This window comes from Rhinopithecus bieti, unplaced genomic scaffold, assembly GCF_001698545.2.
Source record: "Rhinopithecus bieti isolate Rb0 unplaced genomic scaffold, ASM169854v2 scaffold_3714, whole genome shotgun sequence".
Lineage (NCBI taxonomy): Eukaryota > Metazoa > Chordata > Mammalia > Primates > Cercopithecidae > Rhinopithecus > Rhinopithecus bieti.
In genome coordinates, this window is record NW_016804161.1 from 260,794 (window position 1) to 275,700 (window position 14,907).

The window sequence follows — 14,907 nt, forward strand, 5'->3', positions numbered from 1 at the left end:
TATATATATATATATAAACTTCTCTCTTCCTCTTTTACTCTTGTCTTTAAGGAGCTGATTCTGTCTCTACCAAGGCATTTCCAAGGTAATGTCTTTTTTTTTTTGTTTTGCTTTGGTCCCACTTGGTTGTCCAGGCTGGAGTGCAGTGGTGTGATGACAGCTCATTTCGACCTCGAGCTCCTGGGCTCAAGTGATCCTCTCACCTCAGCCTCCCGAGTAGCTAAGACAGGTGCACACCACCACGCCCAGCTAATTTTTAATTTTTTTGTAGTGAGACAGGGTCTCACTACATTGCCCAGGCTGATCTCGAACTCCTGCCTCAAATGATCCTCCTGCCTCAGCCTCCCAAAGTGCTGCAATTAAAGGCACAAGCTACTATGCCCGATCAAAGGTAATGTCTTTACCACTCCACTTTTGTTACCAATCTAGTACCCCACACACATTCTTCCAGGCCTCACTCTATTTATTGATCATCCTCCTTGTCGTTAGCAGCTAGTTTTCACTCTACTGGCGCCTTTCCCCTGTCTTAGAAACACTTTCCCTCAACTCATTTTTCTACCCTTTTAAATGATCGCTCTTCTCTTTATTTTTGAGACAGGGTCTCTACTCTGTCACCCAGGCTGGAGTACAGTGCTGTGATCACAGCTTACTGCAGCCTCAATCTCTTGGGCTCAAGTCATCCTCCAACCTCAGCCTCCTGAGTGGCTGGGACTACAGGCATGTACCACCACCCAGCTAATTTTTGTATTTCTTGTAGAGACAGGGTTTTGCCATGTTGCCCAGGCTGGTCTTGAACTCCCAGACTCGAACAATCTGCCCGCCTTGGCCTCCCAAAGTGTTGGGATTACAGGAATGAGCCACCACACCTGGCCTACTCTTCTCTTTTCCATGCTACAGTGGGAACGTTACTGAACTGGGAATTTGAACACCTGAGTTTAAATCCTAACCTAGCCACTTACTAGCTATGTAACTTTGGGCAATTCAATTCTCAGAGCGCTCGCTCCCCCTGATTTTTTTAAATCTCTAAAATGGGGACAAGAATGTCTATTTCATGGGGTTGTTACAAGGATCAAATGGAAAAACACAAATCAAAGTGCTTTGTAAGCAGCAATACACTGTTAGCTGATAAAGAAATTGAGGCTGGGGGGGGTTGCTAAATGATGTCACATCTATTAAGTGGTAGAAATTGGATTAGTTACCCCAGGTCTGACTCCTAAGTCTAGGCTTTTTCTGCTACGGCATTTTGCTTCCATCTTTTTATGACCACTCTGTCTCTCCCAAAGACACCTCCAAGTACCTACTATGATCCAATTACTGGGTTGGGCACCAAGGGATGCAATTATATACAATGATATAATTAGGATACTGAGATACAATTAATCAGTCTCTCACCTTGAGGAGTTTCAAGTCTAGAGACTGACAGTTATACTGTGATAAGTAACATGAACTAAATGCCATGGTATCTGGGAGGGAAGATAATTAGGGAAAGGCTTCAAAGAGGACATAACATTTGCTTTCTCTTTTCCAGGCTCCTGTAAGTACCTGTACCTTATGGAGTTTCTTTTTTGAGACGGGGTCTTGCTCTGTTGCCCAGGCTACAGTGCAGTGGCGCAATCTCGGCTCATTGCAACCTCCACCTCCCGGGTTCAAGTGATTCTCCTGCCGCAGCCTCCCGAGTAGCCAGGATTACAGGCACCTGCCACCAGGCCCAGCTAATTTTTTTTGTATTTTTAGTACAGATGGGGTTTCACCATCTTGGCCAGGCTGGTCTTGAACTCCTGACCTCGTGATCTACCCACCTCAGTCTCCCAAAGTGCTGGGATTACAGGCGTGAGAGACCGCGCCCGGCTACCTTACTGAGTTTCTGATTGCTCTTTCCTTCCTCTTCCTTCTCCCTTAATTTGCCCCAAAGTTTTATCCTTGAGTTTTTTTTTCTGTCTACATGTTTTTCCTTGGCAAATTCATCTACACCAACCAAAGCAGAGGCCTCCTAAATCTTTCACATCAGTCACAAAACAGTCTCATAAACTTTACTTGCACATTTCAATCTGTCTATGGAAATGACTATCCAGTTGCCACTTTAGGACCTAAATTCAGTAAATCCAAAACTAGACTCATTACTTATCCAGCGTTCACTTCTCTATTTCTCTCAAAAGGATGGAGTTGCTGTTACTCAACCAGACTCATACTCCTCAGATATGGGAAATACAGGACATACATGAAGAAACAGGTTTTGAGAGAGAGGACACACCATTCAGGTGTTTTATGTAAGACGGCCTCAATATCTAAAGGCATGGGTTGGGGGACTTCCAGAAAGTAAATAAGGATCTGAGTAATTTGTTTTCTAACCATGTAAACTCTTCTTGCAAAAGTAGTATCTCTGATAGCTATAACTTCATTTTTTATCACTCCTTCCTATTTGAAGTACTATCATAACATGCTAACTTGTATTTCTCCCTCTGCCTTTCTTCTTTTTCACTATTTTATATACATATCACTTCTTTATGCAGAGCTGCAACCATACTCCTCTTAGCTTCTGCCAAACCAGATTATTACATGGTCTTTGAACATACCTAAATATACCCTGGCTTTGGGCTTTTGTTCATCTTGTTTCTTCTGCTTGTCAACAATAAGTATTGCTTTAGTAACTTCTATATGCCAAGCTCTATGGCAGGCATAACACAGTGAACAAGAAATGGCTTGTGCCCTCATAGAGTATATACTGTAGTAGAGGAGAAAGACAAAACTCAGAAAGACACATGAAATGACTGCACATAAGTGCCAAGAAGGAAACAAACATGAAGCAAAGAGAGAATAATAGTTGTTAACTACTTAAAGAGACTGATCTGGAAAGGCCTGAGGAGTGATATTCAAGCTGAGACCTAGAGGATGAAGAATTAGCCATATGAAGAGCATTCCATGCAAAGAGAACTGCACACGCAGAGATTCAATAGAGGACAGAGCTGGGTCTATTCAAAGAACTGAAAGACAGTCATTGTGGCTGGAGTCTAGTGAATGAGGGGAGAATGACACATGGTGAGACTGAAAAGAGGCAGGCAGCAGATCACACAAGGCCTTGGAGCTGATTTATCTATCTAGGGTGAGAAATGTTGGTAGCCTAGACTGAGGTATGATAGTGGAGATGGAGAGAAATAGAAGGATAGAAGATAGCTCTTGTAGCTAGAATGGACAGGCCTTTGCTGATAGACTGGATGTGAAAATTCAGAAAAAGGGAGGAATTGAAGGTAAATCCTAGGTTTCTGGTTTAAAAACCTAAGTCAATGGTGGTACACTTACTGAGATGGCTGTGGAGGCACATTTGGGGTTAAAAGCCAAGGGTTCAAAGTATGACATGTCTGTGAAACACCCATGAAGGAAGGGTGTTGCAAGTATGGGTCTGAAGGTCAGGAAGAGTCTGGGCTAGTGATATTAATGTGGGAGACATTAGTATAAAGTTAAGTGTTGATATCTGTCAGGCATTTAAGAAAAACATTCAAAGCAGGCAGGCCAAAGAAATGCAAATCAAAACAATAGGATATTTCTGTTTGCCCAATTGGATTGTCTTTTTTTTCTTTTTTCTTTTTCTTTTTTTTTTTTGAGATGGGGTCTCACTGTTGTCAGACCAGGGGCTGGAGTGCAAATGGTGCGATTTCAGGCTTAACCTCCACTCTGGGTTCCAGCAATTCCCTGCCTTCCTCAGCCTCCCAAGAAGTGAGTTTACAGCCCACCGGCCATCACGCCTGGTAATTTTTGCATTTTTGTTTGAGATGGAGGTTTTTGCCATTCTTGGCCCAGGCTGGTCTCGAATTCTGCCTCAGGTGATCCACCGCCTCGGTTCCTCCTGATTATTACAGGCGTGTTTGAGCCACCGTGTCCGGCCTTATTGGCTTTTCTATTGTTATAACTATCCTATATGATCCCTAAACAATTGTTAAGTGCAACCATATCTGGAACTCTGTTATCGGTGGAAAGTTTTACCATAGTTAATGTTTTTTCTATGCATGATCACTTTTGGATCTCCATTCACTGGCTTTTTCCGGAAAATTCCCCCTAAGGAAACAGTGACAGTGCAGTTAAGATGTGGTGTGTATTAGTCATTCTTCAGAATAGCATAAATATACAAGTTTTTATTTGATAGATAACAGATTAAATAATTATGGTACAACTTAGAACATGGAACATTCAATAAGGTCATGATTTCAAAACACGAGGAAATGCTTGACGGTATGTCAGGTGTAAAAACAGGATAGTACAGCATTCCAATTTATTAGCTTAATAACTATATGTCGAAAGGGAAACACACCAGAAAGTTAACAATTCATCCAGAGTGTAGGATTGAGGGCTTATTGTTAATTTTAAAAATATTCTCTGTTTTTGCAAACTTTCTACAGATGAGCAGTCTAGTTATTAGCATCAAGAAAATTTTTTTTTTTTTTTTTTTTGAGACAGGTCACTCTGTCACCTTAGGTTGGAATACAGATGGTGCGGATCACAGTCAGCTGGCGCTCAATCCTCCAGGGGGCTCAAGTGATACTCCCAGCTCAGCTCGCTTCTGGAGTGCTGGGACTACAGGACTGTTGCGCCGACCACCCTAATTTTTTATATTTATTTTTTGGTAAGACAGAGTTTACTTGTTGCTTGTAGGCTGTTCTTGAACTTCGCCTGGGCTCAAAGGCTAATTCTCCCGCCTTGGCCTCCAAAAGTGTTGGGATTATACGGTATAGCCACCATGCTCGCCTATTTCTAGTTTTTACGCATTCCTGTAAGACCGTCTCAATACCATTTATGTTTTTTTTTTTTTTTTTTTTGAGACAGAGGTCTCATTCCAATATTCCAGGCTAGAGTGCTGGTGCACGATCTCGGCTCACTGCGGCTTGGCTCCCGGTCAGGCGATTTTGCTGCCTCAGCCTCCCGAGTACCTGGGTACAGGAGGATCACCATCCAGCTATTTTTTTTTTTTTTTTTTTTTTTTTTTTTTTTTTTTTTTTTTTAAGATGGCGGGGTTTCACATGTTACAGACTGGTGTGAACTCTGACCTCAAGTGGATCACCTGCCTCAGGCCTCTCAAAGTGCGTGGGATTACAGGCGTGAGCCACCGCGCCTGGTGTCAAATGCCATTATGTTCTGAAACCTTTTCTTCATCCCTCCAACCAGATGTGACCACTCCCTCGTCTCTCTCTTGCAGTTTTTTTTTTTTTTTTTGTATAATTATTTGGATACCAAACTCACTGTTTAAAACTACCTATTACCTGCTGACAGGCTGCCCCCAACTACTTACAAAGGACAGGATGTTAAATTCCATTTCATATCAGTCTAGCCCATATCCTCAGTCACTCACTATCCCCTAACTTTATTATTCCTCATAGTCCTTACCAGCTGAAATTTCATTATTTACTAGCTTATTGTTTTTCTCTAGCACCAGAATAAAAGCTCCATAGCAGCACTGACTTTATCTGATTCTCTAACACCTAGAACAGCTCCTGGCACACAGGAAGGAATTAATAAATATTTTTGAATAAATGAATCATCTTCAGCTCTCTAGACCAAGCCTCTCCTCTGAGCTTCAGACTAACAGATACCTCTACTTATCTCCTAGGCACCTTAAACTCAACATGTTTCAATACTAAATTCATACTCTCCCCTTCCCCCATCTTCTCTTCTTCCTCTTTCCCCATCTCAATAAATTTCACAGCCATCCACCTAAATCAGAAACATGGACATCTTTCCTTGCTGCTTCCTTCTATCCCACCTTCCACAACCAATTGATCACCAGGTTTCCTGTAGATTCAACCCTCCTAAATATATTCCCCCATCCCTCTACCATTGCAATAGTAAACCCCAGTCACCTTTGTGACTTAACTGGGTCTAATCTTTTCCCTCATTGTTTCCTAACTGCTGTTAGAGTGTACTAGTTAAAATGCAAATGTGATCATGCTACTATTTGAAAAGAAACAGCCAGGGCGCAGCAGCTCACACCTGTAATCCCAGCACTTTGGGAGCCCGAGGCGGACCAGCCTGGCCAACATGGCAAAACCCCATCTCTACTAAAAATACAAAAATTAGCTGGGCGTGGTGGCAGGTGCCTGTAATCCCAGCTACTCGAGAGGCTGAGGCAGGAGAATTGCTTGAACCCAGGAGGTGGAGATTGCAGTGAGCCGAGATCACGCCACTGCACTCCAGCTTGGGTGACAAGAGCAAAACTCTGTATCAAAAAAAAAAAGAAAAAAGAAACAGAACTCTTCAGTGGATCTCAGTCACCAACCAGAGTAAGCTCTTTGGCGTGTCCTATCTGATAGCAGCTGACATTTACAGAATACTCACCATGTGCCAGATATTGTGCTGTTTTATGTGCTTTTTCCCATTTGTGCTTATTAACCCCTGAGGTAGGTACACATGTGTCTCAACTTAAAACGGGGCTACATCCCAATAAATCCATCATAAATTGAAAATATGGGAAGTTGAAAACGCATTTAATACACCTTATTGAACATCATAGCTTAGCCTAGTTTACCTTCAACATGCTCGGAACACTTATATTAGCGTACAGTTGGGCAAAATCATCTAACACAAGGCCTATTTTATAATAAAGTGTTGAATAACTCATGTAATTTATTGATGTTCCCCTGAATGTGTATTGCTTCTGCACCAATATAAAGTCAAAAAATTCTAAGACAACCCATCGCAAATCGGGGACCATCTGTACCATTATTATTTAGATTTCACATATGAGGAAAGCTGAGGCTCAGTTGGGTTAAATAACTTCCCCAAAGTCCAACAGATCATAAGTAAAGCTGGGTCTCAAACCCAGGTCTCTCACTCTACGACCCATGCTCTTAGCCGCAAATAATAGTTGACTTTGAGTGTTTACTGTGTCAAACATTGTGCTAACTGCTTTATATATATTTCTCTTTTAATCCTCAAAAACCAGTTTATAAGGAAGGACCTATTATTATCTGAATTTTGCAGCTGGGGAAATTCAGGTAGTGAAAGATTAAATAACTTGCCAAAAATCAGTGATTAATCACAGCGGTCGAGCTGGGATTCAAACACCTTATCAAGTTCTCAGCAACAAGTTTCTCTTCACGTTCCTCACATCCCAGGCTCTCCTTGATGTGGACCCTACAACATTCTTCAGTATCATTCCTTCCCCCTTACCACCACCCTCTTTGTGTTCTACCATCACCTAATTGCTTATAGCTGCTGTTTTCGTCCTACACATCTCCACCCACCAGTTTCTTTAACGCCTCTGTGGCTTTACTAAGGCTATTACACACTCTGCTGGCTAATGCCCTCCTCTCCTCTTCCTCTGGATATTCCTATTTACCCTTAAAGAACTAAGCACAGGAGTCACCTCTTCGAGGGAGCTTTCTCCTCTCTCCTGCTCCCTTTGGTTAGGTGCCCCTCCCATCTGCTCTCATAGTACCTTGTATAACCCTCCATAACATCAGTGTATATTGATATTCTGTTTCTATGCCCTTTTTCCTCACCAGATTGTATGCTCCTCCAAGGCACGGACCACTCATACTCACACAAACACCTATATACTTTGTATCCCCAGTGCCTAGCATAGTTCCTAGACAGCATGACCACCCATTAAATGTTGTTTAAAAAACAAACAACAACAAAAAAAAAACCTAAGAAAGTAAGCAACTTTTCCAAGATCACACGATGAAGCTGTGCCAGGACTAAGATGAGTTCAGGATGTTACACATCTACTCCAGCAGTCTGAACAGAGCTCCTCAATCAGTGGACCATAAAATGGCCTAGCTTTGTCTTCCAGAGACATCTACCCCACTGTACCATGTGAACATTGCTATGATGGATGTGGAAAAGGTTGGGAGACACTCTGCTAAATTACATTGCTGCTGTTGGCAATCATAAGGTAGTAGGGGTCTGATAGGTAAGTATAATCATCTCAACAAAAGCAGAGGCTTCTTGAAAAACTCAGGAAAGTTTGCTCTCCCCAGGGCCTATGCTCAATAAGAACCAAGAAAGTGACACACACCATTCTGGCCCCCCACCAACCGCCAAGAAAGCATGCTCCCGAAAAGCACTGCCATTGTGCAGCCCTCATATTATACCTATTGACTCACCTCTTTATTTTAGCCTGTCTTTGAGATGCCATAGCAACGAGGCTAGGATAAGCCATGGAAGAATTGGCAGTGTGATTTTCAGCTGAGTTGTTCTTGGTTTTGGGCAGCTCAAACTCTGCCACATGGTAGCAATGGCACTGAGTTAAGTAGTTCATAAAGTGTTCTCGAGCCCGCTGCAAATGATCTAGACGCTTGCTGGGGCTGACTTGTTTCATGGTGAGGGCTCCTTGAAACGCTGGCACCAACAGGTACTTCAGGTCGGTGGAAGCAATCTCTTCCAAATCTTCATTTCGGCTGGAAGAGCAAAAAGGAGGCAGTGAAGCCTGGCTAGGCATTCAAATTGTGGCCCTTGGCTCCTGGGGGACGGAGTGGGAGGCTGGGCTGGGAGTGGAGCAGAGGGAGGAGGCACGGGTAACAGCGCCCAGTTTCACTTAATGAAAGTGGCTGAGCGCTCACACCCAATGCCTTGCAATCAGCAGACACTAGTGAGCAGAGTCGTGGGATATCAACCATCTGGGAAGAGAGGTGGGGAATGTAAACAATGTACACAAGATCGCAGTGGTAAGTAGGAACGAAAGGTTCTCACTACTAAAGGTCCCCTCCACTCAGACGCAATGGCTCCACCCTTGGTAACCATTATTACCTTCGTTCTCAGCCATTATTACTATCTTCCCCCATACCTGAACAAGTCTAGCTGCGATAACATTTCGGCAGCCTTCTCAAGGAGGTCCAGGCCCTTGAACACCTTCTCCTGGACTATCCGGGAACCGGCAGGTTCAGTCGCTACTTCTACTTCGTCCAGTAACTGTTTGCCCGTTTCGAACAGCTCGGGGAGCCGCGGCAGCTGTAACTCGTCCTCAGCAGCCATCTTGGGGAGAGAGGAACCCGGAAGATCTCTTTCCCGGGGTCAAAGGCAACCTTGATAAAGAAGAACTGGGCGACCGCGGACAAAACCGGAAGAGGCACCTCATTGGTCCAGTAGCTTCACTGTTACCAAAGCATCAAAGGACTTCCGGGAGCCGCCGTTCGCCGGCCCTGGCAACCGTTTCCATAGACTCATTTTATGAGGCAGCCTATTACAAGTCGTAGGCATCTGTCAAAAACAAACAAACAAGCGAAACCCTAGGCGCTGTTTTACCATGAGCTCCTCGTCGCCGACACGGGGCTGAGAAGTTCTGTGGGCTCTGAAGCCCGGGTGTGGCGAGGCTGAATTCGGAGCGCGAGGAGTGCGGACGAGCGAGTGCGCTTTAGGAGCCGGTCAGGCGCGCCCCTTACCTCGCGAGTAGCTCCCTCGATTGAGGAGTCCAGGGACTCCAGCCGCCGCGCCACTCCCACGGTTTGAAGATCCCGTCGCTTGAGCGCGAAGTGCAAGTAGCGCCCCCCTGCGGCTTCCGTCCACCCACCAACTGGAGCTCCGGGTTCCTCCCAGCCAATCCTCTCCCGTCCTCTTCCCCCTTCACACCAAACACGCCTACGACCCGGGGTCCAGTGGAGCCCCCCTCAGCAAGATTGGTAACCTGCAACTCCGGTCACCGCACAGCCGGCTTCCCTTCGTGCACTTAGTTCCTATGTCAAATGTTATTTCTGTGCAACCTTCCTTGTCTCCCCACCGCCTTCCATCCTGTGCCCTTCAGCCGCCAAGTCTGGGTTTCTTCTCTGCATCTCTATCATGGCACCTACCACACTGTATAATTGCTAGTGACTTACAAATCTCTCTTATCACAATGAATTTGACTCATCTTTGCACCACTCTGGCTAGCCTGAGTACTCAGTATCAGTCATTATCTGAAAAAAAAAAAAAGTGATCAGTTTGGAAAGCAGCCCAGTTATGCAGAACTGCATTGTTCAGTAGGTAGTTACTAGCTGCATGTGGCTACTAAGCACTTGAAAGTGGCTATTTTGAATCGAGATGTGCTGCAAGTGTAAAAAAACCCCAGATTTCAAAGACATTAAAAAAAAAAGAATGAAAATGTCAATACTTTTACAGGGACTACATGTTGAAATGATAGCCTTTTGGATATATTGGATTAAATATGTTATTAGAATTAATTGTACTTGTTTCTTTTCACTTTGTAAATGTGCCTGCCAGATCATTTAAAACTATATTTGTAGCTCCCATTATATTTCTACTGGACAGAACTGATGAAAAATATAATTTCAGGACTTCAAAGAAGGGACATCATTGTTTTGAACAAAGCAGTATAAATACATACTGATTACCTTAGGATGCAGCCTGAATTGTCCTAGGAGATTTAAGTAGCAGGCACACTCTCTAACCCTGAATATAAACTTTTAAACTAGTATTTTAAACTACATATAGTTGAGAAGAGAAAAGCTTCATTAAAAAACAACTAGAGGGCAATATAGGACAGTATAAAATAGGTGATATGTTGTACTGCACAGGCTGTTGGAAAACCAAGAAAGGGCAAGTCTTGGTTCTATGCTAGGAGTAGTTCAGAAGGCTTCTTAGACATGACATGCAGTCATATAGAAGAATGTCAAAGTTTAAAGGGAACCCCAAAATCGGAGGAAAACTTGAGACCAGAAAGGTTAAGGGACTTGCCCAGCCAGTTTGTGACAAAGTCAGTGACTTCTGAGTTCAATTGTTTCTACTCCATTAGCCTTCAGTTGGGTAGGATTTAGAAAGATGAAGACCTTTAATGTGGGACAGATTGAAGCCCCAAACTAGAACAGTGCTTCCTAAGAGGGAGAGGAGACTGTGTCACACGTGCAGGTTGAAAAAGCTTCCCAGGTGATTCTAATAAACCTTCCCTTGCAACCCCTGCTTTATAAACTAAGAAGGAAGTGAGACTTTGGCGAATTACCTATTTGGTTTATCTGGCACCTCTAGTAACTCTAGTAAACTGACCTTTCAGGGTCAGGCTCGGCAGGGAATATAAAGAAGAAAAAGATAGTATTTGTGGAAGAGACTTAGAAATGTAGTAATTGTGAGAGTAAAGATAATTTGCTTCTCTGCATTTGCTTGGATTAAAACAAAAACGAGTCGTTTGCTGTGTTTTGTGTGTAAACATTTTATCACATTAAACTCCTATTGTGCATGGGAGATTTTTTAAAATCCTAGTTTAGGGCACTTAGCAATCATGAAAGTATAATGGTACTTAAACTTTTTGTAGTAGCGTAATTTTTTTTCCAAAACAAGTTTTAGAGAACCTATAATTTCTAAAAGGACTGATGTATTTGAAGAGGATACAAAGAAGTCTGCCGACTCAGCCACTGGCCCATCTTCCTCAACCTGCACTCCAGGTGAGGGACTCTGGGGCTCTAAGTAACACAATATGAAAAGCACTAATCTGGCCAGGTGTGGTGGCTCACGCCTGCAATCCCAGCACTTTGGGAGGCTGAGGTGGGAGGATCCCTTTAGCCCAACTCTGTTACTGAATAGCTGTGTGACTTTGGAGAAATTCCTTCCTTTACTCTTTCCATATGTGCTGTGTGCTACCTGAATGCTAGGCATTGAGAATTCGAACACCACCCAAGGTTTAAGCTCTTAAGGGGTCCATAGTTCCATGGAAAAGACAGGTAAACAAATAATCAAATAGTAATTTGATAAATATTTTGATAAAGGTGTGTTCAAGGTGTTAGAAGAATGGAGAGAATAGCTTTGGCCCGGAGGGGCATTCTGTTAAGGTCAAACTCAATAATATGACTTCAAGATCCTTTCTGATCTGCCTGCTGACATCCTTTTCATTTTGTTCCTTCATGGATCCTAAGCTGAACCTTTAGCAAACTCTCCTAGTTCTCCAAACCTATCATGTTCTCTTAGGCCTTCATGCATTCACGTAGGTGGTACCTTCTGCCTGGAATGTCATTTCCTTGTCTGTGCCTGGCAAATTTCTATTCATTACTCATAACTTGGCTCAAAGATCACTTCCTCTGGGAAGCACTTCCTGGTTTTCCCCCGTAGGTGAGGCTGCCTCCTTCTTAGCTCTTATAGCATTTGATTCATCCCCCTGTGATAGTACTGTACTGTGGTTATCTTTATCCACACCTGTCTCTCACTAAACTGAGAGCTCTTTGAGGCCAGGGAGAGTGTCTTACTCATCTTTGTTCACTCCAGCACAGAACCTGCCACCCATTAGGTAGGAGAGACTCAATGTTAAGTGAATAACTTTGTATCATAATAATACCCAACCTTCTCTGAGTGCTCACATCCTGCCAAGTGACTATGCTAAGTGCTTTACATGTGAAGGAGTTCAGAAGATGCCACCCCAAAATATGCCACTTTGGTATGCTGATTATTTGAACCAAGGGCACTTGGGGAACAGTGGATACAGGCAGAGGCTGTCTCTGAGCTGCCCTTATCTGCCTAAAGCTGTCTCCTCCAAAAGGAACGTAATTGTCATGAATACCCTCTCTGGGAATCTTACCAACCAGGGAAGATTAACTTGGATCACAGGAGAGGAGATCGGAGGCTGACACCACACCCAGACAATCACCTATTCTTCTGAGGGCTGCTTTGAGACAACTTTTATTACCTGAAAGACTTTTTATCTGCATAACAAGACAACCTCTGTTACCACACATTTCCTTCCCTTGCTCTCCCATAACTCTTGTGTTGCCACCAGCCCCCAGGAAGCCCCAAGCCCCTATTCCTTTCTGTAGTTCGGGATGCTGTTTAAGCTTTAATTGAAACAATCCCTATAAACTTCATAAAATTAATCAGGGAAGAAGGGAGGGAGAGAGAAAAAATAAACCAAGCTCGCAGCAAATTCAGCATGAATCATGAGGTCAGCTTACCCTCTGACTCGCTTCCTTCCTCATAGTTTGCTGCCTACTGCTTCAAAATCATGTAGACCCTGTTATAAGATTATAGTTCCCCTTAATTGTTCTATATCTCATTGCCTATTCTGTAAGCAGCCACATGGCACTTTTTATTGTAGCCATCCTCATCCAAATACCCTGAAGTTTTATAGGTGCAGTTGTCCTAAAAATTGCCCATGGACTCACATCATCTATACTGTTTTGCCTTGCAAACTCAAATTATGAACGAATCCATAGTTGAACAATACTATTAGCCTGATGATAGCAGCAGGAGGCAGACAAATTCCTAGGCAGACAGGGGTGGGTCCCCTGTGAAACCTGACCTTCAAACCAAAGACAGTTTAAAGTCTGAAAACCAAGCTACAAGTCTCAATAAATCCACAGACCGGATTGAGAACCACTCTTCCTGTTTGGCGTGCTTTCCTCTGATTGATCCCCACCCTTCACCTATTTTACATATACCTACCCTTCCCTAATTGGTTTTTTACACTGTTGTGCCCATCTTTGAGTGGTGTCTTTTTTTAGCCTTTTTTGCACACTCATAAACTAATCAGCACACACTTCCCCATTCTGAGTCCATAAAAGCCCCGGACTCATTCACACTTTGGTACTACCTGCCTTCAGGTTGTGGGGAGCCTACCTGACTTTGGGTAAAAGGGCTGCCCAACTTGGGTCCCCTTTCCACTGAGAGCTGTTTCATCACTCAGTTTGCCTTGCTCACCCACTGGCTGACAGCATAACCTCATTCTTCTTGGATGTGGGACAAGAACTTGGGACCCCCAAATGGTGTGTGTGAACAGAACTGTAACCCTGTAGCACTCCCCTCCAGCTTGCTGAGCAAGCAGGAGAGGGAGCTGCTGGGCGCCACATGCCCCCCTTTGTCAGGCTGTGGACAGTGGGATTGAAAGAGCTGTTAGCATGCTGCAACACCCTTTGGGGCTTCGAGGTCACTGGCATCCCTGTTCAGGCACCACCACAGTCCCCTCATCCAGACGCCTGCGCCCAAGGTGGAAGTAGGTCGTGGCACACTTGGCCCAGCTGAGGGCTGAGCATGGATCCCATAGTGAGTGGGGGATCTGGGCCGGAGCACAAGCCAAGTGCAGCCCACTGGGCTGAGTGAGCAGGGTACCTCCTGTGGAGAGCCCAGGGCTGAGTGAGGCCCAGACAGGGGCATTGCTGGCCACAGAGGTCTCCAGTGGGCCAAGCAGCACTGAGATCTCCAAACACTCCCCTAATAGGCATGTGATGGCTTTTAGCTAGTCTTACTAATCTCGCTTTCCCCACAACCATCAACCAAATTGGAGAATTTTTTGTAACTATAGCTTCATTCTCCTGATGTAACTTCAGTATGTGTTAATAGGACTTAACATGTCAATCACAGGCCTCTATTCACACTATATATATATATATATTATATATATTATAATATTATATATAATATATATTATACATAATAGTATATAATTACTATATATTAATAAATATATATCAATTATATGATTTATTATATAATTATATATAATATAATATATATAATATATTATATTATAAATATATATAATACTATATATAATTATAATACTAATACAATGAAGGATATTTACCCCTATTACATGAATAGCATTAAACCTTCCTTTACATGAGAAAACACCTTAACGTCCAGTACGTCTTTTACCCTTACCTCTTCCTGTCACTGAACCCCAAAACTGATTTTGGGCTTCATATATACAGTCGAACCAAAACATTAGATTGTGAGTCTAATAATAGAAGCCTCCAACTTCTTATTTACCAAGAAAGCATGCCAGAACTGCTAATTCATGCCCCCATATCTAACAATAAGGCTCAACTTTTAAAGGATAGAAGCTATTCATTGGACTTAGGTGCCAAAAAGATTGGCGCAACTCCAAATGAAAGTAATATGAGTATATTCTCCTCCTTTAACTTTTCCAATTATTATTACTTCAACTAATGTTTACAAAAGTAACTCCTACCTCACCTACATAAAAACCTCCATCACATGAGCCCTTCATTA

The 14,907-nt window shown here is 43.2% G+C and overlaps 1 protein-coding gene across 1 annotated transcript in view; it reads right to left on the bottom strand.

The window, feature by feature from the left end:
• Positions 1–9,459, bottom strand: part of IGBP1 (immunoglobulin binding protein 1) — a 13,266-nt gene extending 3,807 nt beyond the window's left edge. The window contains exons 1-3 of the mRNA XM_017867038.1: positions 9,369–9,459; positions 8,774–9,186; positions 8,094–8,387 (exon numbers count right to left, since the gene is read on the bottom strand). Of these exons, the coding sequence (XP_017722527.1) occupies positions 8,094–8,387; positions 8,774–8,961 (482 nt within the window). The 5' untranslated portion in view covers positions 8,962–9,186; positions 9,369–9,459. The remainder of the gene's footprint in view (positions 1–8,093; positions 8,388–8,773; positions 9,187–9,368) is intronic.
• Positions 9,460–14,907: the final 5,448 nt, after the last annotated feature.